Below are 26,953 nucleotides of genomic sequence, written 5' to 3'. Positions count from 1 at the left end.
GTCGCAAAGAACACCTCCCCCCCAAGTGGACCATAGACCTCAAAGACAACCCTGAAGGCGCCCATTCCTCAGAGAAGCAAGCAACTCAACGGGCTGGTAGAAAGTACTCTGTATGTGTACAGTCCACACGTCTTTGTACAGTAGCACTGGAATAATGGCCTGCTGGACAGCCCATCTTCCGGGGAAGCTACATCAGGGAAGCTACATCTTCACGTAAAGGCACTGGTTCCTCCCGCAGGAGACGGAAACCACTACCTGGAAACGGCCAACGCTACTTCTTCCGGCAGCAGCCGAACTTCAGGCTGTTTTCGGAACTTCCGGAATTGGCGGGCGGCGCTTTTGACGCCCTGAGAATAGGCAGCCTCCGTGCAACTGGAAACTCCTATATGAGCGGCATCTAGCGAGCGGAGCGTGTCGTTATGTAGGTAGATGGTGGCCAATGGGAAGCGTGGCCAAATGGACTCCGTTCGGAGGTTACTAAGCAACCTCCTCCTCGTCCATAGACTCTAGAGGAACGTAATGTCCAGGGAAACCCGTAAACCCATAAATATTTGTTACACCGATCCGAATTGAACGGCAAATGCGGCGTCGAGAGGAGGTGCTTGGTGCGGTGGGTGGTGAGGTGGGATACTAAGCAACCTCCTCCTCGTCCATAGACTCTAGAGGACTACGTTCCTCGTCCAGAGCACAATCACAATCACATTTGCATATGTATGTACATCTACCACCCACCATCCTCCCTCTCGGCCCGCTATATACAACCTCCCCTCTCCCACCCATATAAAAAAATAGGGTTCACACAACACCCATCCCTCCCCCACCTCCCCCACCACCCCTCCCCCCCATATCACTCGTAATATTCGTCAAATCCAAAATAAACTGCTGGATCTTCTCCAGCTGCACCACGGTGCTCCCCGTTGCCACGAGCCGGTTATTGACGTGGCTCTTCACCAATTGGAACAAATTATTCGTTGCCCTATTGAAAATCGACAGACATCAACAACCCTGGCAAGGGGTGTGATAACAAGAGAAATATGATTTTCCTTTTGACGTACATTTTGATCTGGCCTAATAGGAGGGATTTCTGGGTGGCGTTGTTGATAGTCTGATCGCATTCGGATTGGAGTTTCGTTGTGCGGGATTGGAGGTGTTCGAGTTTGGATTGGAGTTTTGCGATTTCGTTGTTTTGGTTTAGGATTGTTGTGTTCTTTTCCTGCCCAAACCGAATATCAATCACTCAAACATTACCCCCGTCGAGGATAGCTACCATTTTTTTTGTCACATTAGCACCCCATACCTCGGTGCTATGAACAAACCCGGAGCGGTCACGTTCGGTGCGTTCCTGCGCCTCGCGCGCACGGTCGAGGAGGGCGCTGTTGGTCGCGGCGAGGGTGTCGAACCGCGCGATGATGTCCTTGACTTCGCTGAACTCCTCGACGGTTTCGAGGAGGAGTTCTAGATAACGTTGGTATGCCAAATCTAGCATCACAAGAAAAAAATTGGTTGATGAGCCCCCGGGGAAGTGTGAATGGGGTGATGTTAAGGGTGATTACTGACTGGTCTCGACACTTCGCCCCTGCCTCTCCCGCACGTCGGTCAACTCGGCCATGTTGGTACGGAGGACGGTGATCTCGTCCTCCTTCTGTTCGCGGACTCTCCGTTCGTCAAGGGATTTTTTTTGGGCGCGGGTTCTTTTTGCGTCGTTTTCCTGAAATTGAAAAAAAAAATCACACTCATCAGTAACCCCATCCCCACATTACACACGCATTCCCCCCAAAGAACACTGTGCAGTATGTCCCCTCCGACAGACACATACCTTCAGAAACTTATCAAACTTTCCCAAACTCTCCCGCAACCTCCCCTCCTTCCTCGCCAACTCCTCGCGCCTCATTGCCAGCCCTTGGATTTTTATGGCGAACTCTTCCTTCTGGTGGGTGAGGCCATCTTCGACCTCTTGCATCTCCCGCCGCTTTTCGAGGAGCTTTGTGGCGGGGGTTAGGTCGTGGTCCTCTTGTTCTGGGGCGCGGCTGCGGGGATGGGAGGGGGGTTGGTGGGTGAGGGATGGGGGGATGGGGGTGAAAAGCAGATGGGGAGGGTAAGGGTAAGGCAGGACGTACACCATGAGTTTCTTTTCCATGTTCATGCGGAAGTATTCTTCGACGTTTGCTAGGCTGGAGGTCATTTTGGGCGGGTGGGGGTTGGGGGTTAATATGAGAGGAATGGGTTGTGGGGTATGGACGAGAGGTGGAAGGAAGGATTGGACTTCAATTCAGCAGGCTATGTCGGTGGGATTCGTGGGAAGGCCGTGCACGGGAGGTTGGGGCAAGAAGGGCTTGATATATCGCCCGATTGCGCCGCCACTCCAATCTCCCTCGTCGCGATTCCTCAGGAACGGCTTTCCACAAAAGGGAGACTCACGCGTAGGTTCGCACGGAGTTCTTGGAAGCCCACATGGATTGATTTCTAGCACATCCGAAGCTACGCAGAGACTAAAACTACTAAAACGATGCACTGCATGTGCCCCTGTTGTCAACGAGTCTGAGAGTGGGCGTGGTCGCCGTTCGACACCGGAAATCGATTTATGACAGTTGTGTTGTGCGCGAGATCGGAAGTAGCCGACGATGGTCAGATCGTATATAGAATGGTCGTCCATTGAAAAAGGTATAGAAAACGGGGGTACCGCTACTGTGCGAAGCCGTCGTCTTCGCACTGGTCTTTTCTACTCTAACCCTAACCCGCAGAACTAGTAGCTCGCGTCGCTCGGCACAACACTCCACCGACTCGAGCTTCCAGAATCCTGCAGAGCTTCCTTTTTCTTGCTCTCGGCACAGCACTCCCCCAACTCGTGCTTCCATACGCCTCCAAGTCTTCTTCTTCTTTCGTGCGTATACGACGTCTCTCTCACGAGGTTTCGTTTTCGGGGGGATGTATCCCACATAGCGACCGTAGATGGGTAAACGCGGGCTTCGGGATGTGTGAAATCTAATCCTCATGGTCGATATTCCCATCTCCGTCCCCGTCGCTGCCGACCGCCTCCTTGACCGCTTTTGAGCGCTTCTTTTTCGGTTTGACGTCTTCCCAGCTGACAAAGTGGAGGGATAAGATGTCAATGTCACTGTACAAATGAAGAGGCCAGACCCCCAAATCCTCAACTCACCCCCAAACCGGTGTAAAGCTCTCCACAACCCCCACATCCGCAAACAAATTCGGATACAACCACCCATCCCTCCCCGTCCCCGCCTTCAACACCAACCAAAGCACCATCCTAAACAGCACCAACACCATAAACAGCCCCATCAGCCCCAACAGCCCCAACGACAAGTAATACACCCCCTGACGCAACGACGCCGGCCACAACGGGAACATCACCCCCGCAAACGTAACCGCCAACACGCCCGTTCCAATCAATATGCCCTTGAGCTGCGACCCCTCGTAGACCCAAGCGTAGTAATTATCCGGAGAGAAGGGTGCTTGCGGCTGGGAGAGTTGGAGCGGGATGGGGGGCGGCCCGCCGCCGGGGGTGGTGGGCTTTGTGGGTTTGGAGGAGCGGTCCACTTGGATAAAGAGGCCGTTGCGGTGGAGTTCAGAGAGGTGGGATTCGGCGGTCGGGCGGGAGGTTACGGTTGGGCGTTTGGGGGAGGGTTTGCGGAGAAGGGCGTTTACGGCGTGTTTGCCTGGATTTGATAGACGTCTATTAGTTGAATGGTTCCAGTACCCACCGAGCCCTTGATGACCCCTCTTCACTACCCCTTCCTCCTATTTCACCCCTTCCTCCTCACACGACCGCCCAATATCCTTCCCATACCTTTGAAGAAATCCACCCGCCTCCCATCAAGCGTGCCCTGTTTCAACGTCAGCTTCGCATCCCCGCTACGCAGAAAGTCGGCGGTCGCGACAAACTCCTTTGGTATGCTTTTCAAATCCTACACAGTCATCATGTTAAGCTTGGTGTCTGAGAGGAGTGAGGATGACAAGCCGGCAAGGTTACCAGTGCCATGACTGCAGTGCTTTAAAGAAGTATGCGGCGTTGCTCTTCAAGAAGGGTCCCTAGCTTTTCCGGCGGTCCTTTCAAAAGCGTCGTTCGATAGATGTATCCGCGCTAATGTTGCGGGATCTTGAGGCAGCGGCCAGGCGCCCGAGAGCCGATAATCGCACTCACTTCTATTCGCACTCACTCTCAGCCACTTAACACTATAATAAGCGACATAAACTTGGTGGGTAACTAACCTACCATAACAACACGCTCCGCTCCCGACTTCGGGCTAGGTGTAACGAACCCTAATCCTAACCCTAACCCTAACTGGGGCACTTAACAATTAGAGTATGAGTGCGAGACCGTTCACCACTTTCCTGCGCGAATTTGAAGCTCGACCACCGTACGCAGTGGGTGACCGTGCAGCAATGAAGGGTCCACGCTCGAGGAGAAGCGGCAACGGAAAGGCTTAGAAAAGACCAGTGCGAAGGCGACGGCTGCTTCCCCATTTTCTATACCATTTTCGATACACAATCAAGAATAGACTACATCAGTATACGATCTGACCATCGACGGCCCCTCCGAGGCTAGGGTGCAGTTTAGTGGATTTTGCGCGCGTAACCCACCACCGGAACATATCGACAACCAATGCACACAAAGCATAAAGCACAAAACTAGCAGAAAGTGGCAGTCAGTCGCTGGTTCACGTCGTGATCAAGGTGAAACCACCTTCGATCCTGCAGCAGTCTCGGTCCGAGGAAGCGCCGCTGTGCCAAGCTTCAATGACGTTGGCTGGGGAGCCGAAGGAGAGCAAATGCTTCCGGACTCTCGCTGCTTATGCATGTGCAGCACAGAAGAAAGGCTGATTTGAAACTGCGGTCACATTTGCATCGTTGAGCAGCGTTGCGTGCCCGAGCGGCATCTTCCGTTCAATTTCGCGAATCCTTGATTCCTTGATATGGTATCTGCCACACGCACGTGTATTGACATGCGCCGTAACCTTAGCCCTTTTGCGAACCTGAGATGTGCGAGGAAGAAGCGTCATCACATGAGCGATTCCGCCACCATCCTGTGCCTAGCAAAACTGGCGATGAGCATGTGCATATGTAGTTGGAAGCATTGCGAGGGTCACATGCGTTGGTCGACTTGCACGCTTGCAATTTTCAATCGCGAAACGCGTCGGAGAACAGGTTGATGACGTAGCCCCATCGCTTACGTACATACATAGTAGGTACAGTACAGCACGGGGACGAAAAGATTCCACGTTATTACCATTGCCCCACGCATTTTTTGTGCGTGCCCAAGTTGGCACATCAACCAACCATCCCCCACATGAGACAAAATGGAATGGACAACGTTTTCGTTGGGGCCTTTCCACGATTTTTTTCAGAGGTCGGAAGCGCCTGCTGCCATGGCTGGCTGTTGTGAGAAATGTTGCGGGTATGATCAGGCCGCTAAAATCAAATGAAGCTTGCCGGGCGCCAAATCCCTAAAACGACCACGGTTGCTGGGCAACAAAAGCTCCCCTCCTTACAGTTTCTTTAGCGGAGACAGCAAGGATTGCGAGATGATTAGTCTGATGAGATGATAAAGAGTTATGAGCATCTATGATCTATACGAGGCATCTCTTCGAACTTCCAAAGTCGAGGTCGGAGGAATGAGTTGGAGGTGTAAGGTTTGTACATAAGTTGTATGTATGTACCAAGCGGCCTAGATTGGGCAGCGGTGAAGTTTCTTGTACGCCCAGCGGCGCGCCTTTCAACCTGGCATTCGCAATTTCGCAAGTACCGCCGGCCTCCTTCCCCGCGCTTATTCCTTTTCCCACGGACTCACAACTTGCACAAGAGACTCGCAGGGCAACGGAAGGTTCACACGATCACAGTGACAGGCTCCAGATCCAGCGCGAGAGGCCACCGTGCGTCCCCACACCACAGCGTTGTCACCTTGTCATCATAGTCCTCCCACGTACCACTACAGTACGTCGACCCTACGTACTCGTAAAACCGGGAAGCACCTCGTGGCAAGCACAGCAGTGAGCAAGTGCTGTTGAGCAAGAGCAGCACGAGCAACAATCAAGCAGGGCTGAACACCATCAGGGCTCACTGGCACACCACCAGGATTTTCAAGGATAGAAAAGGGGGCTGGCTTTCGGAGGGAGGCGTCTCGCGTGCCGTTCAGCAAGAAGGTGGAGGCACCAATCCGACGTCTAGCAAAACGTGCAAGCCCTCAGCAACCTCAGGCATTCCTTCAAGGTGTAAAGAATTGCCGCAGTAAAGTGTCCCACTGCGCGAGCCACCTCTGCCGACTCTTCTGCGTAAGTGTATGAAAGAATATTTCCCCCCCGATGGAGAGAGAATGTGAAAACTAACTCCTCCACTTCCAAGTTCTCACCGACTCTGTGACACAACGAGAAGCGCCAGAAGGTTCAGTCTAGGTCTGGGTTACAATGCAACCGCGGTCCTCCGGCGCATGACTACACAACTCCTGTTTCCACCGAAACCCACCAACTCACGACGCTCGAAAGTTAACCTTATCAGACCTCATAACCGGTGCACTCATGTCTGACCAGAAACGAGCCATCGGAGTACTCTCGCCGACCCTCCTGCTATTGGCTTTCCTCGTCCTCTGTGTTGCCTCGATCGCTGGGGCTGCGCCGTTAGCGAACGATACACTAGACAGCTGCCAAATTCTCACGAACCAATGTCAAGTGAAAGCCGCTGCCTCCACAGCAAACAAGAAGTGTCTGCAGAACTTGAAAACGACATGTAGCGACGCGGTCCAGACGTCTAGCGGATTCTGCTTCACTTGTCAATGCGATACTCTGCAGGTGATGGACTCGCTGAAATGCGGTGGGCTGAAGGCTTACATCAACAAGGGTATGTGTATGCATGTGGTTCACCGTTGGGCAAAGACCATACAGTCTTACCCGTCTCTCAACGTCACAGCTCAAGCTTTACAAGCGACGACTACGAGGAAGCTTTCGCCAAAACCAACTTCCATACCGAAACGGCCCAAGCCCAACAACTCGAATGATGGAAAGGATGGCAAGCCCAACGGGGATAAAAGCAACGATAGTGGAATCATCGTACCGTCGCCGTCGGAGGATCCATCGTCCCAATCCGCTGGAGTGCCCGATTTCTCCAAAGCCAAATTGATCGGAGGCGGTGTGGGTGGGACTATCGCATGTCTTTTGATCGTTGCTGGAGCCACGACTCTCGTGGTCACTCAACGGCGGCGGAAGGCTGGCACTGCTGGACGCTTCCTGGGAGCCCGGAAGCCGTACGATCGGGAACCGGGTTGTACGCAATCACCTCGAAGTGCAGTGTCCTCCACACCACCGATGCTAAGTGAGATCCATTTCGTCGAGGAGAATTCAAAGAGAAACAGCAAAGTCAGCAACGTCTTCAACCACAAACGGCGCAGTTCACGGATCGAAGATGCCTCCGTCGTTCACGCGGAACAGGAACCGCACAAGAAGGTCGATGTAGATCCCGAGATGGCACAGGTGCGGCCCTCCCCATCGCCGGGCCACTCGGCACTCTCAGGATCACTGCGACCGGATACGGGACCAACGATGCCTCACTTGGCCATCTTTGCCAGACCCGACGCTCCAGTCAGGACAGCAATCCCGGCCATCAGCAGCAACGCAGCGTCTCCATCTCCTGCTCCGGTCGTTCCACCAATCGTACCCCTGAAGCCTACGCCACCCGTCCAGAGCATGAGCAAGTTCTCGCTTCTGGATTCGTTGAACGGTATAAGGCAAGGATCAGAAACAGCAGCGTCAGCAACAAGCCCGGTGCGGTCACTCATCAGCAATCCCTTCTCGCGAGTGCGAACGGATAGCTTTGCCGACGCTCAAGGGCCACCACCTCTCGTGCTGGCTCCCGCTGCCGAAAGCCTCAGGAACGATCCACTATACATGCAGCATCTGCGCGAACGGGAGGAGATGCGGCGGCATTGGCAGAAGCTCCAAGGACCCGCTGCGTCCACTTCTTCAACTAGTGACGCCACTGGAAATGCCGCAGCCGAACCATCAACAGCGCCACGACCCACGGCGGCAGCTGTCGCCTCTCTAGCCGTCGCCGGGACAGAATCGCCCAGCACAGGATACCCCCACCAAGTCTTGAAACCAAGCCGTATACCCTTCTCCTGTGTCCCGAACAAGCCCTTCATCCCATCCCCACTGCGTCAAGCCACCACCAGCTCCCAGAGCACCCTCGCATCCACGTCTTCGATGATGACGACTTCGTCGCAAGGACTGAACACCCACACTGCGCTATCGAGTTATGTCCCGCAGCGCGATGATGAGATTGCCGTCCACTGCGGGGACACGGTAGCAGTGTGGCGCGTGTGGGAAGACGGATGGTGCAAAGGTGCCGTATTGACCGGTGGCGACGACGATGACCTGCCCGGCAGCGAGTACAGCTCCGAAGATGAGGACGACACCATGGACGTCTCCTCGAATCCCACCTCCAAACGGTCACCCACCCCCACTGCCTCGTCAGTCTCCAACTCCACCACCTCAACATCCATAACAACCACCTCAACCCGATCACAGGTCAAACTGCGCAAACACCGCCAGATTGTCGCTGAGGGCGTGTTTCCCGTCCGATGCCTGCGTGTTCGGCAAGACGCGTATCAGAGTGAGGACGGCGATGTGGGCACGTTGTGTGGGTGGGAGGGCGAGCGGGCGGATAGTCTTGAGAGCGAGGACGTGTGATCGTATCTGAATCTTCCCGGCTGTTGACCGAACTTTTGGCGTGTTGCTCTTTCCTTCTTTTTCTTTTACATACTTGGCGTTAGCGCTTTCTTTCCCTTTCCCTTTCTCCTGTATAGTCATCAAGTCATCGTTGTCTGCAACTTCATCATCCCTCACTCTCTCTCTATGTGTGATATGAGTTTGCCGCAGGCTGAGCTGTGCGGCTGGACTAGCCATCTTCCTTTTTTTCTTTTAAATGCGCATAGTAGACCTGTAATGATACGAGGAAATAGGAAAAACTGTACAGACAAATGGATCGACCCGGTACTGGTTCACTTTCCCAAAAACGAAGCTACGTGGCTACACCGTAACTTGGATGAGATGTATGTGATGTAAGAAGACAACTATGTAAATAGATATGTCACAACGTATGTATATCAGAAACTTTGTGGGAGGGGAGGGGTACAAAACAAAAAGTCCGGTGCGAGGTAGACAAAAACACCGACTACGAAAACTTTCACTAAATACAGGTAAAGCACTACCAGTGTATGTACTGTAACAGGGTGTCTAGATATTAAAATGTCGTTCAGTGACCACTGGATAGCCGAGTACGCCGAATGTCTAATAGCCGTGATGTGCAGGATGTTGTGGATTTCCATACGCCTGCGCAGGAGCCCCTTGGCGGTGAGGCTCGTAGTTCTGACCGTACTCCTGGCCATACTCATGACCATATTCATGACCGTACTCCGGACCGTATTGGCCCTGTGGGTGAGGTTGGATGGGGTATCCGTACTCGTGCGTCATGCCTTGGGCTGGCGCGCCGTACTGTGCGCCGTAGGGTAGGCCGCTGAAGCGTGGGTCAGTGGGGACGCCGCTGAAGCGGTGGTCGGCGGGAACTCCGCTGTAGCGGCTTTGAGACATGGCGTCGGAGCCGGGCAGGGGGCTGGAACCGCTGCCCGTGCGCGAGCCGCTGTCAGTGTACGGTTTGTCCAGAGTGCCTGAGGGGTTGGGTGTGTTGGACCGGTTCGATGGTGGTGGCGGGGTTACAGGAAGATTAATGTGGTTGTTGATGGTGGTTGATGCAGGGGCAGCGGCGGCGCCCGCTCCAGCTCCAGCTCCAGCCGTTTCATTCCTGAACAGACGGTCACGGAATCTGTCCGATGGTTTGAGACCCAACTTCCTGAACGTAAAGATGGCGACGGCGGCGGCCAGCACGGCCAAGGAGCCTCCGACCGCGATCGCGACAATCTTCCCTTTCCCGAACGCCTCCACACCTGACTTTGTCTGGCCGGACGTGGCGTTGGGGTCCGCAACAGCGTTCGTGGATATGGTTATTTTGGTGCTGGTAACATAGACGGTTTGGCCGTTGGCGTCCGTTGACGTAGCGACGACAAGCGACGTGGAAGAGGATGTCACAGTGGAGGTAGCCCGCTGCGAAGTGCTTGAGGTGGTTGTAGTGGTGGATGGAGGAGTGGTTGGAGTTGTGGTGGTACGTGGGAACAAAGCGCTACTGGGATCGAAAAAGGTCGTGATGGTAGGGTTCGTAACTACGGGTTCCGTAACTGGGCGGGGCGTCGTAATCGGGACGGGCGAGACGGGCGAGACGGGGTCCTCGACGGGCGTGGGCACATCCGGCACTGGCGTCGGAGGATTCTGCCGTCGGTTCAGGCTAGCACCCTTGACGAACTCATCAGTGCCGTCGCTTCCCAGTCGCGCATGCAAGTTCCCGAAAGCGGCGACACAGTTTTCGTCGGAGATGTCACAACCAAGAGAGTTACCGGAGACCACTGAGGTTACGGTGGCCAGGGCGGGCAGTGCCCAGAGTGCCACGGACGAGAACTTCATTGCTGGTTCTTTTCGATCTGCTGTTGGAGCAACGGTTAGGCCGAGTACTTTGTGATAAGAGAACAGGGAAATGGCGGAGAGTCTCACTTTTTTCGTTCCCAGTGAAGCCCAAGTGGGAAGTTCCGTCGTTTTGCGTCTGTCGACTGACTATCTTTATGAGTCTATTGGCGTATGAAGTGTCTTCCAAGCAGGCGAGAAAGAAGCAACTTTTGCTGCGAGCGAGCGGATTGTTCCAGTAATAGTGGGGACTCGAAATTGAGGGAGTGAGGCGGGCGGGCCTGGACGGGGGGAGGGGGGGGGGGGGGGGGGGGCGGTGATGTGTTCTGCCACTGCGGCCGCCGGAGGTGACTCGCTCCCGTGTACCACCCACCACGAGCGGAGCGTGTTGTTGTTAGTTACCCAAAATGGGTTAGGGTTAGGGTTAGGGTTAGGGTATTGCTGATATGCTGTGCCGATGAACTCCCGGACGAACACTTGCTGATATCGACTACCCTCCGTGTCCCGCTCAAGGTTGAAACCCCGCAGAGGAAGAATGCGCCGAGGAGAGCGCGGGCGGCGAGGCCTTTTAAGGAGGTTTTATCGGATGAGGAGGTTGATGAGGGGCCGGGGAGGGGAGTGGGGAGGACCCAATCCCATTGCCGCCACCTGCAACCCAATGGGAGTGGCAGCACTTTTCTGCCGGAGAATGACCAAAGAGTGTTGTGTCAAGTACTTGGTGAGGGAAAAGAGCGTGGGGCGACTATGATATGCACTCCCATGAGTAATCAATCACCTCAAGCGAGTACACAGTCTGCTCGACAAGAAATCGCATCCCATCAACCCATCACAAAATTACCCGGAGTTAATGCATCTCCTCACCTCATCTCAAAGATCTCGAAGCGATATGGAACCACCAGCGGCCTTTGCTCTGGGATCCGTATACAGCACTTCCGCAGCTGTTTCTCATGGATACGCGGCGATGCAAACCGAATCGACTGACCATCCCCCGTCAAAGTGATTCTAATGGCTCAAAGTCCCGATGGAACGCTGGACTGTATGCTAGTATTTTCATCATCCATGATATGAGCATTATGAGTAAATGCTGGTTCGGGAGAAAACGCTGATTGGGTCTAGGCTATTTGTTTGATGCAACTTTGTGAGAACTGTCATTATTTTGGTGGGAGCGGACTTGGAAAAATCACGCGCGGTAGAGTGATGACGACAGGGGCAAGTCCGCCACCACGAGTCTCGCAAATTGGAGGAGGCCGGGAGGAACTGCACGTTCCTCTTTTCCTTCAGGTTCAAAACGCAGTATCAACTGGCAGCATTTTCAAAGCACGTTCTTATGCGAGAGGCAAGAATGCCCTCCTAAGAAGCCCACGCATCCTCATCCTTCCGTATGCTATGTACCCGCCGTTGCGTGTGTACCAGCACTCGTTTCTTCAACAGAGGTCTTAGGAGTTCTCGTCATCGCAAATTCTCCTTCACTCCGTCCGCCCACCATCCATTCATGCCTCCAAACTCGTCCAACGTCTGGAAGACGGTGCTCCACCCGTTCACGAAACAGCCTGCGCCAGGTTCTTTAGCGCCTGGGGAGGGTGAGGTGCAACCTGCGACGGAAGGGAACGTGCCGTCTGAAAGTGCAGGGTCGACAACTGACGCAAAGTCCGTTCGCGAGAATGGCCTGGCACCGAAGAATCCACAAGGCGACGAGGCAGCGTCAGAGGCGACCGTCCCTCTGACTTCCGACAGCGCCAGTGTTGGAGGGTCAACGATAACAGGGCCGGCGACAATTCTGGAGCCGGGTGATCAGCTGCCTTTCGACGCAAAGCCCGGACCAGACTGGCCACCAAACGAGCCGACAGCCAAACCTTCCTCTCCATCCCACATCCCCAAATCTTCAGCCGACTACACCGGCTCTCCCTCGAAATCCGGGAGCATCAGTTCCGCGGCAGCAACCGAACCGGTGAAATATAGGCGGCACAATGTGGTCCTTCCATCATACGAGGCAGAAATGCTGCCAGACAACACCGTGGTTCCCGAAAGTCCGCAAAAGCAGCTTTTGCAGCGCATAATACATATGACGACGAGCTGGTTGTGGCCGCGGTCACCCACGGATGAGCCGCGGCGGATGAGTATCTTGGAGCGCTTGATCAGGACGCCCCATACGATTCAGAAAATTGTGGTCATCGGCGTGCATGGATGGTTTCCTGGGCGATTCCTGCAGCGAGGTAGGACACATCAAGCAAAGGCAGACCGGAACTTGCTTCGGCGTTGGCGACCTGATTCTGACATCTGCATCGTCCTTAGTTGTCGGTGAACCAACGGGCACATCAGGCCGATTCGCCGAGAAAATGGCATTAGCAGTGCGCGCCTACTTCTCGGAAAAGTACAACATCATGCTGTCAGATGACGCAATCACGATGATGCCATTGGAAGGGGAAGGGAAGATCGAGCGGCGCGTCGATATTCTACATAGGCAGTTGGTGGATTCCGATAAGGGTTGGGCGAAGAAGCTTCTCGAGGCGGACATGGTCTTTGTGGCCGCTCATAGTCAGGGCGTTCCAGTGTCTACGATACTGCTCTCGCGCCTGATAAAAGAGGGGAGGGTAGATCCCTCGCGGCAGAAGGTGGCGTTTTTGGCAATGGCGGGCATATCGCATGGTGAGACTCGGCCGTCTTTGTCCGGCTTTCCCGTTTCATATGCTCACCTCTCATCTCTATCATATCAGGCCCGCACCCCTTCTTGAAGGCAAATATGATCGTCAAGTACTTCGAGGCAGATGCCGCCAGGGAGCTGTTCGAGTTTAATGACCCAAATACGGAAATCGCGAAGAAGTATCAAATAGCCATGCGATACGTACTGGCACACGGGATCCGAGCAGTTGCAGTGGGGAGTTGGTATGACCAAGTGGTGCCGGTAAGCAATCCTCATGGGGCAGTTCGTATTGGTCCTTCGGTCCGACTCACCCTCAATGGTTGTTGGCAGCTGTATTCAGCGGTGATGCATGGTTTCAGGCACCCGAACATCTATCGGGCGCTGTACATTGATGGCGCGGATTACATACCGGACTTTTTGAGTCACCTCGTGGTTTTCGGGCTGAAGCTGCAGAACGCTGGGGTGTCTGATCACAACCTTATCGTTCATCTTTCCGATGTCTTGACGGGGACCCTGTTCGGGACGCAGGGACATTCCGTCATTTACGAAGAGATCAACACATACTTGTGAGTGCTCGCTTGTCTTGGAGGATTCGATGGTCCCCCGTGGCACATCCATGAAATGTCTGACTTGACTTGGTATCGATTACGATTAGGCTCGCTGTCGCATGGGCAATGGGAGGCAAGCCGGCATGGAGCATCCCAGCCTCCCCCAGCGCGCCCTGGGGCTCAAACATGATGGTCTCGAGTTCACTAAGCGCCCCAACGCGGCTAAATCCCTACTACCTGCCATGGATAATGGCCCGGCTGATCGATGACCCGTTCATCCAGGCGAACGAAGATCTGCAAAAGGATCTGGACGCCCTGATGAAGATGTTTGAGAATTGGGAACCGAGTTCGAAACAGTTGAAGGAGATGAGATATAGGCTTGAACCTATACGTTCTAGATTGTAGATGAGGGTAGGCTTTTGGGAGGCGTGTATGTAGGGGTGAGACGGATGATTGATGTGCACATATTTCTCGTAGTGGGGTTTTTTGGGGGATTTTGTACTTATGACCGCCATATGGATGATTCAAAAGAAAAGTATGTCTTGAACAAAATTCCTATTTCTCCAATGTTCCGTGAGAAAATACCACAAAGTACAAAATCGGCGTGATAAAATTGGCTCCAGACCAGAAACTAATGGCCATGGAGCCTTCCGCCACAACAAAAACTTCGAGTGATTTTAGATCCTTAACAAAATTGGGCTGAGGCTCCAATTGGATGGGAAGAGCACCGTTGATAGGCATTTCACATCCTCTTCTTTCCGGGCATCGCATTTACTGGCTGGTCCTCTTCCACCGAGTCTACTCCGGGTATAGCGGCCAAGGCGGTGGCGAGCTTGGCGGGGAGGTCAACAACAATGGCGGGAATGACGCTGAATCTGCAGCCATCGTAAAATAGGACAGCGTCAGATACCTCAGTCCACTCACGAATATGCAACAACTGCACACACAGATATGCGATTATTGCATACATACCGGTTGATGATATCGCCTCCCAACTCCTTCACCTTGGTGGTAAGGTCATCCAGGCTAGTCGTTGTGGCAGTCTCTTTGAAAGATACGATATAGCGCTTGATATCTGCAAGAGAAGTATGAGCAACTCTGAAAGTACTTTGGGTGCCTGCTGGGTTGTGAGAACTTGACACTTACCAGACGCAGTCTTGGTGCCGGTGAACTTGTACTGGTTTGGTGTGGCCGCCTGGGCGAAAGCGCAAAGCGCCAGGAAGGCGAAGAAGGTCGCAAGGAAAGATACTGAGAGACGCATGGCTGAATTGAGAGAGGAGCGTTGTTGGGTTGCTGTCTGAGTGGGGAGATTCGTTGAAATTGTTTGCAAACGGGCAGTGGAGGAATGCTTTCCGCGGTGACTGTGACAAACGACGTGAGTTACCCATTCCTACAGTAGTCACGCCCAAAGCCTCCCAAAGCAGCCTTTCCAACCGATTTCCAACCGACGTTCAACAATTAGCGAAGATCGGAGACTCCATTACGATGTCCAGGTAAGTCGCCACAATTCAACTTTGCCATATCTCCTACTAACCTCTTCCTCCACTACGCAGACACTCGAAAAACAACACAGCGTTAGCGTTCTTCACGCACTATGAAAAATCGAAACTAAACTATGGCACGACGAAGCAGAGACTCGGAAGAGATTCTATGAGGAATTTTGACGCCTGTTTCTTATGCTTGCAAAGAGCGCGAGAACCACTATGCTGGTATGCTGTCCTTTCAGTTCGATTGTCTTCGCTAATTGGGGCTGACCGGAAGGGTCTGATCGCTATTGCAGTCCTGAGGGGCATTTATCTTGCAAGGTAAGTTGGGATCACTTGCGGAGCCATATATGTTTATATGCTGAAACTAGCTACTCTAGGAATGTATGTACGAAAACATCCTTGCGCAGAAGAAAGATATTGCACGGCAGCAAAAGCTATACGAAGAGCAGCAGGCTTTATTGGAGGTGCGCACAGCGTATAACGCTGCTATCTCGAAAGTGCGACGAATCGTCGTGTCTAACGGTTATGAATCCAGGCCGAACGTCAAAGCTCGAAAGACGCAGCAAAAGAGGCGGAAATAGCATTATTCGAACAAACGGAAGCTCAGTTCCTGCCGACATCGATGAAGGCGTTTGTGGAGATAGGGGATGACAAGAGGCTGATGAGTGGGAAAGTGTACAAGATGGTGCATACCGCAGATGGGGTGGTATATCAATACGATAAAGACGAGAACCGGACGAGGGCGGAGGAGACGGCTAAGTTGACAAATCCGGAGACAAAGACGATTGGCGTAAGGGAGACTATGCAGCACATGTGTCACCGGGGCCACATCTAACCACCGCTTCGATTGTTTACATAGGTGGACCCGAAAGGCAAATCGCTACCTAGTTTCTGGATCCCATCGCTGACGCCGGATGCAAAGATCGAGATTGTTCACGCCCCGAAGTTGGAGACGATGTGCACAGCAACAGAAACTCCACATCCAGTGACGTAGGTACCATTGTGCTCTCAATGCAAGGACCCGCGCTAACAGATGGATATTATTCCAGTATCAAACGACTCATAGAGACCAAGTTCACCAGCGCGAAAGGCGATCCGACACAGCTGGTCTGTCCGGCCTGCTTGAAGACGTTGACAAACGGGTCGAAGATTGTGGTTCTGAAGAACTGCGGGCATGTCCTTTGTAAAGGATGTTGCGCCAAGTTCGTGCGACCGAGTCTGAAATGTCACATATGCGAAAAGAAGTGCAAAATAAAGGATATCGTGGAACTTGATGGAGAAGGTGCGTTGACTGAGTTCCGATGTGATTTGCTTCTCTTCCTGTACTAACTTACTCGTCAACAAACCAGGGACGGGTTTTGTCAGTGGTGGGGGCAAGGTGGAAAGCTCGAAAACGTCAGTTGCGTTCCAGTAGTGATGATGCGAATCCAGATCAAGTGGATAGTCGCTCGTATGAGCACGAGGGATAATAGGAAGGTTTGCCCATCGCGGATTCAAGCGGTGCACGTGTACATACTTTAATTAGATGGCGAATGGACCGCTAACATGGAAACGAGGGCTGCCTTGCTCCGAGCGACTTCACGGCTACGGGCAACGGTAAGTCGCACGGCCGAGGCATGTTCAGAATCCTGTTCTTTCTCTCGAACTTCGCGCTTTCTCTATATGGTTCCTCGGGAGAGACCACTCAAAATCATTCGGGTTTAACATATCGCAAACACGTCTCGCACATTTCACGTGCACGGTCGCTCGGTCACTTTGCACGGCAAAGATATCCTACATGGCCCATGGACAAAACTGTATAGGAACTGAATGACAAGGATGGATACGGTGAGGGTGCGTAATGAAGCAATCGGTGAACAAATGTGCACAGTGTATTTGGGCAGGCATGCCGGACGTTCACAAAAAGACAGGGTGCGCCATATAGAGGTTGGTTGGTATGACTGCCCGATGAAGAGTTGAAACGCAAGGGTGCGAGGAACGGTCGGCAGGAAAAGAATCTATAAAACTCCGGCGCGTAGGCCACAGAGGCTCGACTTGAATCATACAACTTCCGGCCGTCGTGGCGAGATGGTCGCCTGGTCTCGAGGTTGATGTAAAGAGTATGATCGATTCCGGGGGATGAATTCTATGGTGATCAACGCGGATATTGACGAGGACGTGGGCGCCCTGTTACGTAGATGCTGCGGGGGCCGATGTCCTCGTCATATCTGTATTGATCATCATGGAAGAGAAGGGAGACACTGAAGACCACGTGGCGAGAGAGAAAGGGGTGGATGTCTTGTCGACAAAGTAGTGGGCGACCTCGTGGACGGTGATCACTCCAACTGCCTCCATAGCTTCTACGGCACCCTAGCCGCAACCGGCAATGGCGTCGACCGTAAGCCCAATGCCTGCACAAGATATAATGAGGCATCGAAGACTTTCGGCATTTGCATTACACGGACACCCGCAACAGACCAAGCTACGGAGTCCTATCAATTGCTCTTCTTCGTAGCGAGAAGTCCATCCCCTTACTGCCTCCCCAAGGGGAATTTCAATGTAAATGAGATCGCCTGCCTCGTTGCGATCGGTGTTCCATTGGTGAATATCTCCGTCACTGTCTCGAGGGTTTCCGCGACAGGCGGCCTGCCTGTTTCCGGATACCATTCTGGCAAACCAGGAAACAAAGGCCGGGTGACTGATGAGCTCTTCACCCTGAGGTAGATATGATGCGCGAGCCTTCTTGGACGTGGTCTCGGTCGTCGAGCCGAAGCGTTGTGCGGCTGGTGGTAAGAGCGTAATAGGTCCTGACGGGAAGGCGGGGTGGTAAGAGCGTAATAAATGGAAACTCCTATGACGGGAAGGACCTATCTCTCCACGAAAATGGAATAGTACAAGGGAAGCTTGAGGTGACAGGACGTTGCGCAGGGGGAGGTCCGGGAGGAATGTTGCGAACCTTCTTGTCGACGTCGCTTGCGGAAAGCCAACTTGCAACAGGGCCAGACATTTCCTACGGGAGACGTGTCCGACTGCGTCCGACCGCTTTCGGACAAGCGTGAATGTCCGTCCGACGGTGTTCCTTTCCCCCACGCGTGAACGGTGGACCCTTGTTCCCTTCCCGGAAACGCATCCTCCCGAACAGAAAGTAGTGTATAGTAGTAGTCGTCTGCGGGCTACCCGGGCTCTTATCCGCTCGCAGTTCTCCCTTAGAAGCCCTCAGCACCTCCACCGGGTCCATCACGGGGCAGACGAAAGGTAGCGGGACCTTGCTCCGAACGCGAAAAGAGGTGTTCGGACTCATCGACCGGCGCCAATACAGGAAACCACCAACGGAGCTGTGTGTATACGATCTTAAGAACGATCTCGACGGAAAGGCCACGAGCGGGGTTCCAATCCCGGTAGTTGTGAGTGAGCGTACAGTGTGTTGCTTTGAGCCGAACATTTCGGCCGCAAGCACACCAGAGGGGCCGATCCAGTGTCCCAAAGCCGCAGGACCGTGATAAGGACCCGCCAGCATATAGTGTTTCTTTTGGGCAACGATATAGCCATGACCAAAGCACATACGGCGTCAACGCCGAGCTTACAGAGCTTTTTCCCGTCGCAAAAGAGCGGGTCGGTCACTCGGTCTAGGGCTAAGGTAGATTCCACATTCGTCGCATAGCACTAGGTCAGCTCCACTAAAAGAGTCCTATTCAAGCAGCTACAGTCAGGGAAGACACCAGTACAGGGTGCCCAGAGCACGGCCCGCAAACGCGCAGGCCGTGGAGATACTATTCGATTGGCGACTACAACGCATACAGGATCGCCGCTGGCGAAAGAAGTTCAAGAGGAGTCGGTGTTTCATGTCGGCCTAAAGGTATGCTTCTTTGCTCTCAGGTCGTGGCGGTTGCACTGCAAGCTTGTTATTAAGCTTTTCGCTTCTTATGGGAACAGCGTCGAGCAGAAGAAGTGGATCCTACACCATGTCAGCTTCCGGAAAATAGGAAACGACTCAAAACGGGAGAGAAGACTAGGAAGTTGAGGACAACCCCTCAGGTTTGAACCTTACTCCTTCATGCATACATTTATGACCTGGATTCTGACATGGTCGCTCCACCTGCTTGGCAACAGAGAATTGAATCCAACAATGATGCTAGGGAATCAGAGAGCTCACCTCCCAGCAAAGGCACATCAACACCCTATTCAAGGGAAACAAGGGAATCTCCATATGAGACAGCGGACCGAACGACACACAAGATTACTCGACCAGCACCACCTCGCTTCGTCAAGATCGACGCTACACCCAAGCCTCCATCGACACTTCTCGATTCTGCGATACTTCCATCGCCGCGTGCTGAACACCAACCGGAGGTTCACGACCCCAAGGAACTCAGTTCCCCATCGACGTAAGTTCCCATCAGAGCTCGTTCTTCTGCGTTTCCGAAGAATCGTCTCTCAAAAGCAGTTATCGTTCACAGCGCACCCACAACACCAACGAAACCTTCACTCAAGGGCTCTACGCTCGCTACTCTTGCACCAAACTCAACTTCAAAGGTGCTACCTGCTCATCAACGTTATCGACACCTCATTATACCCGGAAAGAAGCTTCTTCTGCCATCTAAATATGAAACTCTGGAGAAAATGTTTAACGCGCTCGAGTACACCGTCATGTTCATGCGAGGTCGAGATCAGAAGTGCGTGTACCACAAGATTAGGAAAGCCGTCGAGAACGTTTGCCATCGGTAAGGGAAACTCCTCCTGTTTGTGAGCGAGGTGTGACGTCCCTTTTGGGGTATGAGGTCTAACGTTATACCTGCTTACTGCAGTGACTTTGAAATACGCAATCTTGCTCAAATCCGACACGTGTTTCCTGAGGCATACACGTATCAAAGTGTGCAGACAATCGACCAGGGCGTGCGTGTCACTTCCGTGTGCATCGAAGTTCCCATGCCCGAGTCCATTACCCAACCGTCAACACCCACATCGTCACCATTGACATCCCCATCCGTGATACGGGGAGGGACGCTGGCCGCCCCGTCGCGATCTGCGCTGGACAGTGTTAAGATGCGGGCGACTGCAGACGCTGCAGCGAGCAGTATGGGCGAACGGAGAAAGGAATTTCACGGTCGACTTGTGCGCCTTGTGCGGGTGCAGCATGATGTGAGTATCGAGTTGTTGCTCAGTGACCCTCAAATACCAGATCACTCAGATCGTCTCCCTCTTCTTTCCATGATAGATATTTTTGGACTCGCTGACCGACACGGTGCGAGGAGTGAACACTAGAGGACACCCTGGCGAGGACTTGATGTGCTGGCACCCACGGTTCGATCTGGATTCCGTCCCGGAGATTGAGGAGGCGGATATGCCGGAGTTGAAGGAATCCTTGCCGGACTTTAGAAACTCGATCGCCTCGTCTAGTCGTAAGCAGATGGAAGCGGCCGCGAAGACGACAGAGGAGGCGGTGACGCCGCAGGGAGATTCCAAGACTAGGACTGGACTGCCTCATCCCATCGATGGACCCGCCGATATGGATTTGGGGAATATGGAAAGGGTAGATACCCCGCCACCGCGGGTCTTGGGCAAGGTGGGGGGAATGATAGGCGTGGTGCCTGGAACGCCCGAGACGCCGAAACAGGAAGTTAGAGAAGCGGTGATGCCCAAGCCACCGACGAAACCGAGGTCGAAAGCGTCGGATATCTTGGCACGGGTATGTCCTTGTTGTGATTGTCTCGATTTTGCTGAACCACACGCTTACAAGTTCGGCCACCATTTCGTAGATTCGAGAACGGGAACGCAAAGCGATTGAGAAGGCGATGTACGAGAAGAAGCCTTCCCCGGACCAGATACGCGAAAGGGCCATGATGGCGCGATTGGGAGATCTTGCCCAGGCTTTGAGCTTGTACGTACGCCGTGTGGTCAGGAAATGCATGGGACTACGATTTCGGCTCAAGTGCTAAACATTTACCTCTCCCATGTTTTCCAACAGTATGATGTCTTCGGCCAACAAGTCTGTAATGCCCCTCGCCAACACTGCCAAGAAGATGGCCGACAGTCTAACTGCGTCTCTATCCGAGAGTGAGTCCCTGTTACATTCGTACCGTTCATGTCATCCATCATCCACTAATTCTTACATCTGTTCTGCTGTAGGTGAAGCAGCGGCGCACATTCGGTTGTTGGCACAGGTGGTTCCCCAATGGTGCACGGTTACGGATCTGGACATGGCGGGCACGGTTGTACGGATCAAGAACGGCGCCATGTCCATCAAGGACGTGCGTGACGCGATCAAGGCTAGGATGGCGGCGGATAGTGAGGAGCTCAAGTGAAAGATATGAAAAAGCCAGGAGGGGGGGGGGGGGGGAGGGGGGGGGAGGACACCGTGTTTATCCAGTGAAGGTGTCGAAAGTGGGAATTTTGGGATGGGGGCCTAGGCAACATGAGGGGGAGGCGGATTGGAACGGGTGTGGTACGTTGGAGAAGGCTCATGTACGGGACACCCATTTTGGACTAGTGGCTACCACTGTTGATGCAAAATAGCCCATATGTAAAAGACTTTGAATAAACCCATACATCTACCCATTTTCAGTGTCAATGTGGCAAGAGGACTCGAGACAAAGTGGAGGAAGAATGCAGGACAACAAACGCCAACGTCACCGGTTCAATACCTGAGCGCTGCGTAGACTTTCAGAATGGGCCACGTACGGGTGTATAGTAGGATTATTATACCAAGGTGTGCAGTTTCAGTCAGACAAACATCACATGTTCCTGCTTGTTCACACGCTCCAATTACAAGGAAAGTCCGATGGCTGACGGCTGGGCTGGATTCAGAAAAGGATCACATATTACAGGTGTTTATGGAGCGGCAAGGTCAGAGTGTATTGCGATGTTCTCCCAATGTTCGTATATTCCGGTACACCAGTGACGTCCGACGCCCGACGCCTGCGAAGTGTTGCCGACGCGCGATTTCCACGACCTGGAGTGTTCGTAGGTATGATATTTCAGCCTTCACGGATTGCGCAAAACATTCCACGTTTCTGCTTGTTCGCATCCTTCATCAATCCGCTTCATATATAGAATGCCGGCCCCGTTGTGCTTCCATTCCGCCTTTGAGTGTAATCTTGCCAAATACCCCACACATCCCCATCGTACGTCTTATTTACCCGATCGCCAGAGGTCCAAGCCATCTTCCAACCTTGACCGCTCCTCTACCGCTCTACAAACTGATAACCAGTCGGTCCCCTTGAACGGGGATGCCCGAGCAGCCACAAACGGCGCTGAAGCGTGCGAAACTCTCCGAGTCTGCAAACCCCGACGACACCTGTGCGTCCCTGTCCCCACGCGATGCTGGGACCGTTGTTGACTTCGCTGGTCCTGACGATCCGTATCACCCTCTCAACTGGCCTTTCACCAAGAAGTCACTGACGACCATCCTGTACGGTCTAACTACTTTCAGCTCCACCTATGCAAGCGCTGCATACTCGCCAGCGAACGCCACGGTATCCGCTCTTTTCCATGTCGATCAACAAACTGCGTTGCTCGGGACAAGTTTGCTACTTCTCGGTTTTGGCTTTGGACCCCTTGTTTGGGCGCCAGTCTCCGAGTATTACGGTCGAAAATGGGCTGTGTTGGTTCCTTGCTTTCTGGCAATGCTCGGTTCCCTCGGGACCGCACAAGCCCAGAACTTACAGACTCTCCTCATCACGAGATTTCTGACCGGTTTCTTCGGATCCTCGCCCATAACTTGTACGGGAGGGGTCTTTGCCGACATCTGGCATCCTACGCAGCGCGGAACGGCAATCGTCGCTTACGCCCTGGCGGTAGCGGGCGGACCAGTTTTTGCACCCATCGTGGGCGGTGCAATCGTCGCGTACGGGGTTAATTGGCGTTGGACGGAATACGTGAGAGCGTTCACATTCGCATTCACCCTGGTGACTCGGCTGACAATGCGTCGTCTTCGTTCTAGTTAACTGCGATCATACAAGGAAGCATCTTTGTGCTGGATGTGCTCCTGATAGACGAATCATATCCCTCGATTCTCTTGGTTTACAAGGCCCGAGCCCTGCGGCGCACAACCGGAAACCCCACCATGCGCGCAGAATTCGAAGGACGAGCCGTATCATTCCGAGATATTCTCACAAAGTTTGGATTGCGACCTATTCAGATGCTATGCACGCCAATATGTTTCCTGGTGGCCCTTTACGCTTCCTTCATCTACGGGGTCTTCTACGCGTGCCTCGCTTCGTTTCCGATCATTTTCGGAGAAGGACGGGGAATGAACCAGTTCGTAGGATCGCTACCTTTCTTGGCACTGCTGGTGGGAATTTCCTTGGGCTCGGCAGTCAACGTCTGGAACCAGATATATTATCGCAAGCGGTATGTCACAAACGGCAATGTGGCCGTTCCCGAGGCACGGCTACCGCCAATGATGCTTGGATCTTTCATCTTTGCGGGAGGACTCTTCACCATCGGGTGGACCGCTTCTCCCCACATCCACTGGATTTTTCCGTGCCTCGGTGCCGTAATGATGGGACTCGGGTACTACACCATCTTCCAGTCGGCTTTGAATTACTTAATCGACGTGTTCGAGAGGTGGGGCGCCAGTGCTATCGCTGCCAACACGTTCCTGCGCAGCACTCTGGCCGCCGCCTTTCCGCTGATCGTACCACCCCTTTATCATCGCATCGGCATTGGGTGGGCAACCAGCGTCTTCGGCGGGGTAGCTGTGTGTTTGATACCCATTCCCTTCTTCTTTTGGAGTTATGGACCCTCGATTCGAAAGAGGGGAAAGTATACTGCCAAAATGTAAGGGTGCAATAGCCAGAGATCAATAGGTGAATAGACGGACAATATCGTACCATAGATACTGTATTAATTGAAGAGTATTGTGAAGTGCTGCCATTGGCGCAGCAGTCGTTCCTCATATACCAACGCAAGTAGAGCGGCGGTGTGCGGGTCACAAGCCCATAATAATGAAAGCCCCCCCGAGGACCATCTTGTCCTGGGAAATCTTGTTTTCAAGAACACATGTGCTTCAAATGGAGAGGCATTATGCATCCTTTCTTTTGGCAGGAGAGCGACAGGAGTATCTATCTGTTCCTGCTGAAGAGAGACAGGGGTACCGGTCCTCTTAGTATTCAAAGGGACGTCTTTTCCGCAGGAGAGTGAGCGGGCATCTACAGTATCTAGGGATATCCCGAAGACACTTCGGTGGAATCGGAACGCGTCGGAAAACTGCCGGGTAACGCCTTATGTCAGCGCGGACACGTTAAAGCCATATTAATCTTTTCTCCACGTGATACGCCGTCGGGATTATTGTCAAGTTTTCTGTTCCAACTTCTGCGTTCGCTTTCTACGCGTTGAGAACCGGGACTCCCATTGCAGTGGGGTAGTGGCAAAGCATTTGAAGGCTTACGAATAAGTCCGTCCCGTGCCCACGTAACGCACGGCTCAGAACTAGAAGGTCGTTGAGCACCTCTACGGCCAAGTAGATATCGGGCATCCTTGGTTGTTTTCTTAGACGCTTCGCCCCGCCTTGTTTTTCCCTGTCCTTTCGGCAGCATCAGCAGAAGCCGGCAGACAGCGCAGCAAAACAATGCTAGTCTCCTCTTCTCTCGAAGTCGACAATTGCAGTCCAGCTGCAATAGACGACATTGAAGAGTTAGGAAACGATCCCGAACTCGCGAGTCAAACGAACGTGCGACAAAGTTTCCGAAGCGTTGCTGTGAAATCTTTCCGCAAAAGAGGCACTCCGACTGCGGGCGACGCCGAGAAGAAAGTGGTTCAGGAAAGCTCCCCTCTTCCTGCGGAGAATGATCACTTTCTGCCCGGAAGAGCTACTGTTTTTGTCAAAACATGGGGCTGCGGTAATGGCTCGTTGCCGTTGGCTTTAACTGGACGACCGCACGAATTCTGATCTTCCTTACCCTATATAGGTCACAACAACAGCGACGGGGAATACATGGCAGGGCTACTCGCCGCCGATGGATATCAAGTTGTGCTTGAGGACTCTCTTCGTGACCAAGCAGACTTATGGCTCCTCAACTCCTGTACAGTGAAAGGCCCGTCCGAGCAGACGTTTGTTAATGACATTCGCAAAGGCAAAAACGCGGGCAAGAAGGTGGTCGTGGCGGGCTGTGTTCCACAAGCCCAGCCGAAAGGGAATGAGTGGGCAGGATTGAGCGTCATTGGGGTGCAGCAAATCGACCAAGTCGTCGGAGTCGTGGAGGAAACGCTAAAGGGCAACAGCGTACGGCTGTTCAAGGAGCGAAAGAACCTCGAGGACGGGAAGAAGAGAAAGGCGGGTGGTGCGAGATTGGACTTACCGAAAGTGCGGCGGAATCCGTACATCGAAATCATTCCCATCAACACTGGCTGCCTCAACCAGTGCACGTATTGCAAGACAAAGCATGCCCGAGGGGATTTGGGCAGTTACGCTCCGGAGGAGATCATCGCACGTGTAGAGGCTGTCATGAGCGAGGACGTTCAGGAGATCTGGCTGACGTCAGAAGACACCGGGGCGTATGGTCGCGATATAGGTGTCTCCATCGTGGACCTATTACGAGGCATCGTCGTTGCGATGGACAGGCATTCAAATCAGACGACAATGCTGAGAGTCGGGATGACGAATCCTCCCTACATTTTGGAACACCTGGAACACATAGCGGAAATTTTACGGCATCCCCGTGTCTACTCATTCCTGCATGTACCGGTACAAGCGGCGAGCAATAAAGTTTTGGACGACATGCGACGAATGTACACGAAAGAGGACTTCTCGCGCGTCGTCGATATCCTGAGGGAGCGAGTACCAGGCGTGACGATCGCAACCGATATTATATGCGGTTTCCCAACGGAATCTGAAGACGATTTTGAGGAAACACTGGAGCTGTGCGCAAAGTACAAGTTTTCGGTGCTGCATATTTCCCAATTCTACCCGAGACCGGGAACGCCTGCTGCCCGCCTGCCTCGACTCAGCACTGACGTGGTGAAGAACAGGTCGCGGAAGCTCACCAAGCTTTTCGAATCGTATACAACCACGGCCGACATGCTTAACTCCTACCACGAGATTCTGATTACAGATCGGAGCGGGGATGGGAAGAATTTTATTGGACACAATAAGGCGTATATGCAGGTGCTTGTCCCTGCGGGAGGCCACATCATGGGCAAGATAGCGCTTGTGCGGATCCTGTCCGTTAGCAAGTGGAGTCTGATGGGTGAAGTCGTTCGAACATTGAAGCGCTGGGGCGATGGGTCAGACGGAACCCATGCTTCCACACCCGTGCCAACTGAGCTCTCAGCCACAGCAAGCGCCACGAAGGGTGTCCCGAAGCTCGTCCGAAAGGGGCGTGAGATGGTTCGGATCGAGGCTGAAACTGAGACGGAACCAGAAGCGAGGGCCGGCGACGGCACGGAATTGAGTCTGGGAACCTCCTTCGTCACACGGCCACCACCAACACCAGCCCAAACAACCAATCAGTGCTGCGGCGATAGGGATTTCTGTTGTAGCGGGTCGTCGACTGCGGACGTCGATTGGCAACCACCACCATCACGCAGAAAGGCCTCCCCATGGGTTGTCGGGTCGGTCGTGGGTGTGGCGGTCGCTGCTCTCGGATACGTGGCGTTTGGCAAGCCGGATGTGAGGAGAAGCGTCCGGATCGCTGTTGCTGTCGGTGTTGCGTCGATAACCTGGGAAGCGCTGGATCGGATGGGCTGGAGTCATGGAATGTTTTCTCGCCGGCGGCGGTGACCTCATTTTCTGCGAAGGCGACCTAGTCGGACGGAAGGACCCACGCAAGGCCCTCGCAAAAGACC

The 26,953-nt window shown here is 53.4% G+C and overlaps 10 protein-coding genes across 10 annotated transcripts; 5 read left to right on the top strand and 5 right to left on the bottom strand.

Moving 5' to 3' along the window:
• Window positions 1–795: 795 nt before the first annotated feature.
• Window positions 796–1,960, bottom strand: EV422DRAFT_491734 (uncharacterized protein; the record flags this gene model as incomplete). The annotated part of the gene is made up of 5 exons (XM_053067560.1): window positions 796–976; window positions 1,056–1,213; window positions 1,298–1,479; window positions 1,558–1,708; window positions 1,817–1,960. The coding sequence occupies 5 exons, from the start codon at window positions 1,958–1,960 to the stop codon at window positions 796–798; spliced, it is 816 nt and encodes a 271-aa protein (XP_052929480.1).
• A 622-nt stretch (window positions 1,961–2,582) lies between these two features.
• On the bottom strand, window positions 2,583–4,375 carry EV422DRAFT_150006 (translocation protein Sec62-domain-containing protein). The gene is made up of 4 exons (XM_053064875.1): window positions 3,989–4,375; window positions 3,806–3,923; window positions 3,158–3,674; window positions 2,583–3,082 (listed from the first exon to the last, which is right to left on the bottom strand). Exons 1-4 carry the CDS (start codon window positions 3,995–3,997, stop codon window positions 2,983–2,985), a joined length of 744 nt encoding a protein of 247 aa, XP_052929479.1. The 5' UTR covers window positions 3,998–4,375; the 3' UTR covers window positions 2,583–2,982.
• A 1,889-nt stretch (window positions 4,376–6,264) lies between these two features.
• Window positions 6,265–8,982, top strand: EV422DRAFT_514993 (uncharacterized protein). Its single transcript, XM_053069290.1, has 2 exons — window positions 6,265–6,849; window positions 6,919–8,982. The coding sequence occupies exons 1-2, from the start codon at window positions 6,531–6,533 to the stop codon at window positions 8,691–8,693; spliced, it is 2,094 nt and encodes a 697-aa protein (XP_052929478.1). The 5' UTR covers window positions 6,265–6,530; the 3' UTR covers window positions 8,694–8,982.
• Window positions 8,983–10,787, bottom strand: EV422DRAFT_514991 (uncharacterized protein). Its single transcript, XM_053069289.1, has 2 exons — window positions 10,605–10,787; window positions 8,983–10,534 (listed from the first exon to the last, which is right to left on the bottom strand). The coding sequence occupies exon 2, from the start codon at window positions 10,515–10,517 to the stop codon at window positions 9,294–9,296; it is 1,224 nt and encodes a 407-aa protein (XP_052929477.1). The 5' UTR covers window positions 10,518–10,534; window positions 10,605–10,787; the 3' UTR covers window positions 8,983–9,293.
• A 1,219-nt stretch (window positions 10,788–12,006) lies between these two features.
• EV422DRAFT_563820 (uncharacterized protein) lies at window positions 12,007–14,108 on the top strand (the record flags this gene model as incomplete). The annotated part of the gene is made up of 5 exons (XM_053072112.1): window positions 12,007–12,727; window positions 12,807–13,160; window positions 13,229–13,416; window positions 13,486–13,721; window positions 13,811–14,108. 5 exons carry the CDS (start codon window positions 12,007–12,009, stop codon window positions 14,106–14,108), a joined length of 1,797 nt encoding a protein of 598 aa, XP_052929476.1.
• A 337-nt stretch (window positions 14,109–14,445) lies between these two features.
• On the bottom strand, window positions 14,446–14,964 carry EV422DRAFT_563819 (uncharacterized protein; the record flags this gene model as incomplete). Its single annotated transcript, XM_053072111.1, has 3 exons — window positions 14,446–14,578; window positions 14,676–14,778; window positions 14,850–14,964. The coding sequence occupies 3 exons, from the start codon at window positions 14,962–14,964 to the stop codon at window positions 14,446–14,448; spliced, it is 351 nt and encodes a 116-aa protein (XP_052929475.1).
• Window positions 14,965–15,076: 112 nt separating this feature from the next.
• On the top strand, window positions 15,077–16,705 carry EV422DRAFT_149488 (uncharacterized protein). Its single transcript, XM_053064874.1, has 9 exons — window positions 15,077–15,196; window positions 15,257–15,412; window positions 15,484–15,508; window positions 15,568–15,654; window positions 15,726–15,980; window positions 16,050–16,175; window positions 16,240–16,297; window positions 16,380–16,472; window positions 16,540–16,705. The coding sequence occupies exons 1-9, from the start codon at window positions 15,189–15,191 to the stop codon at window positions 16,602–16,604; spliced, it is 873 nt and encodes a 290-aa protein (XP_052929474.1). The 5' UTR covers window positions 15,077–15,188; the 3' UTR covers window positions 16,605–16,705.
• Window positions 16,706–20,121: 3,416 nt separating this feature from the next.
• Window positions 20,122–21,495, bottom strand: EV422DRAFT_149413 (uncharacterized protein). The gene is made up of 3 exons (XM_053064873.1): window positions 21,280–21,495; window positions 21,114–21,213; window positions 20,122–21,044 (listed from the first exon to the last, which is right to left on the bottom strand). The coding sequence occupies exons 1-3, from the start codon at window positions 21,408–21,410 to the stop codon at window positions 20,328–20,330; spliced, it is 948 nt and encodes a 315-aa protein (XP_052929473.1). The 5' UTR covers window positions 21,411–21,495; the 3' UTR covers window positions 20,122–20,327.
• A 414-nt stretch (window positions 21,496–21,909) lies between these two features.
• On the top strand, window positions 21,910–24,292 carry EV422DRAFT_514976 (major facilitator superfamily domain-containing protein). The gene is made up of 3 exons (XM_053069288.1): window positions 21,910–22,116; window positions 22,293–23,043; window positions 23,109–24,292. Exons 2-3 carry the CDS (start codon window positions 22,396–22,398, stop codon window positions 23,949–23,951), a joined length of 1,491 nt encoding a protein of 496 aa, XP_052929472.1. The 5' UTR covers window positions 21,910–22,116; window positions 22,293–22,395; the 3' UTR covers window positions 23,952–24,292.
• A 445-nt stretch (window positions 24,293–24,737) lies between these two features.
• EV422DRAFT_563815 (uncharacterized protein) lies at window positions 24,738–26,888 on the top strand (the record flags this gene model as incomplete). The annotated part of the gene is made up of 2 exons (XM_053072110.1): window positions 24,738–25,008; window positions 25,078–26,888. 2 exons carry the CDS (start codon window positions 24,738–24,740, stop codon window positions 26,886–26,888), a joined length of 2,082 nt encoding a protein of 693 aa, XP_052929471.1.
• Window positions 26,889–26,953: the final 65 nt, after the last annotated feature.

This window comes from Fimicolochytrium jonesii (genome assembly GCF_025526975.1).
Source record: "Fimicolochytrium jonesii strain JEL569 chromosome Unknown EV422scaffold_2, whole genome shotgun sequence".
Lineage (NCBI taxonomy): Eukaryota > Fungi > Chytridiomycota > Chytridiomycetes > Spizellomycetales > Powellomycetaceae > Fimicolochytrium > Fimicolochytrium jonesii.
This window is presented reverse-complemented; position numbering and strand designations above follow the sequence as displayed.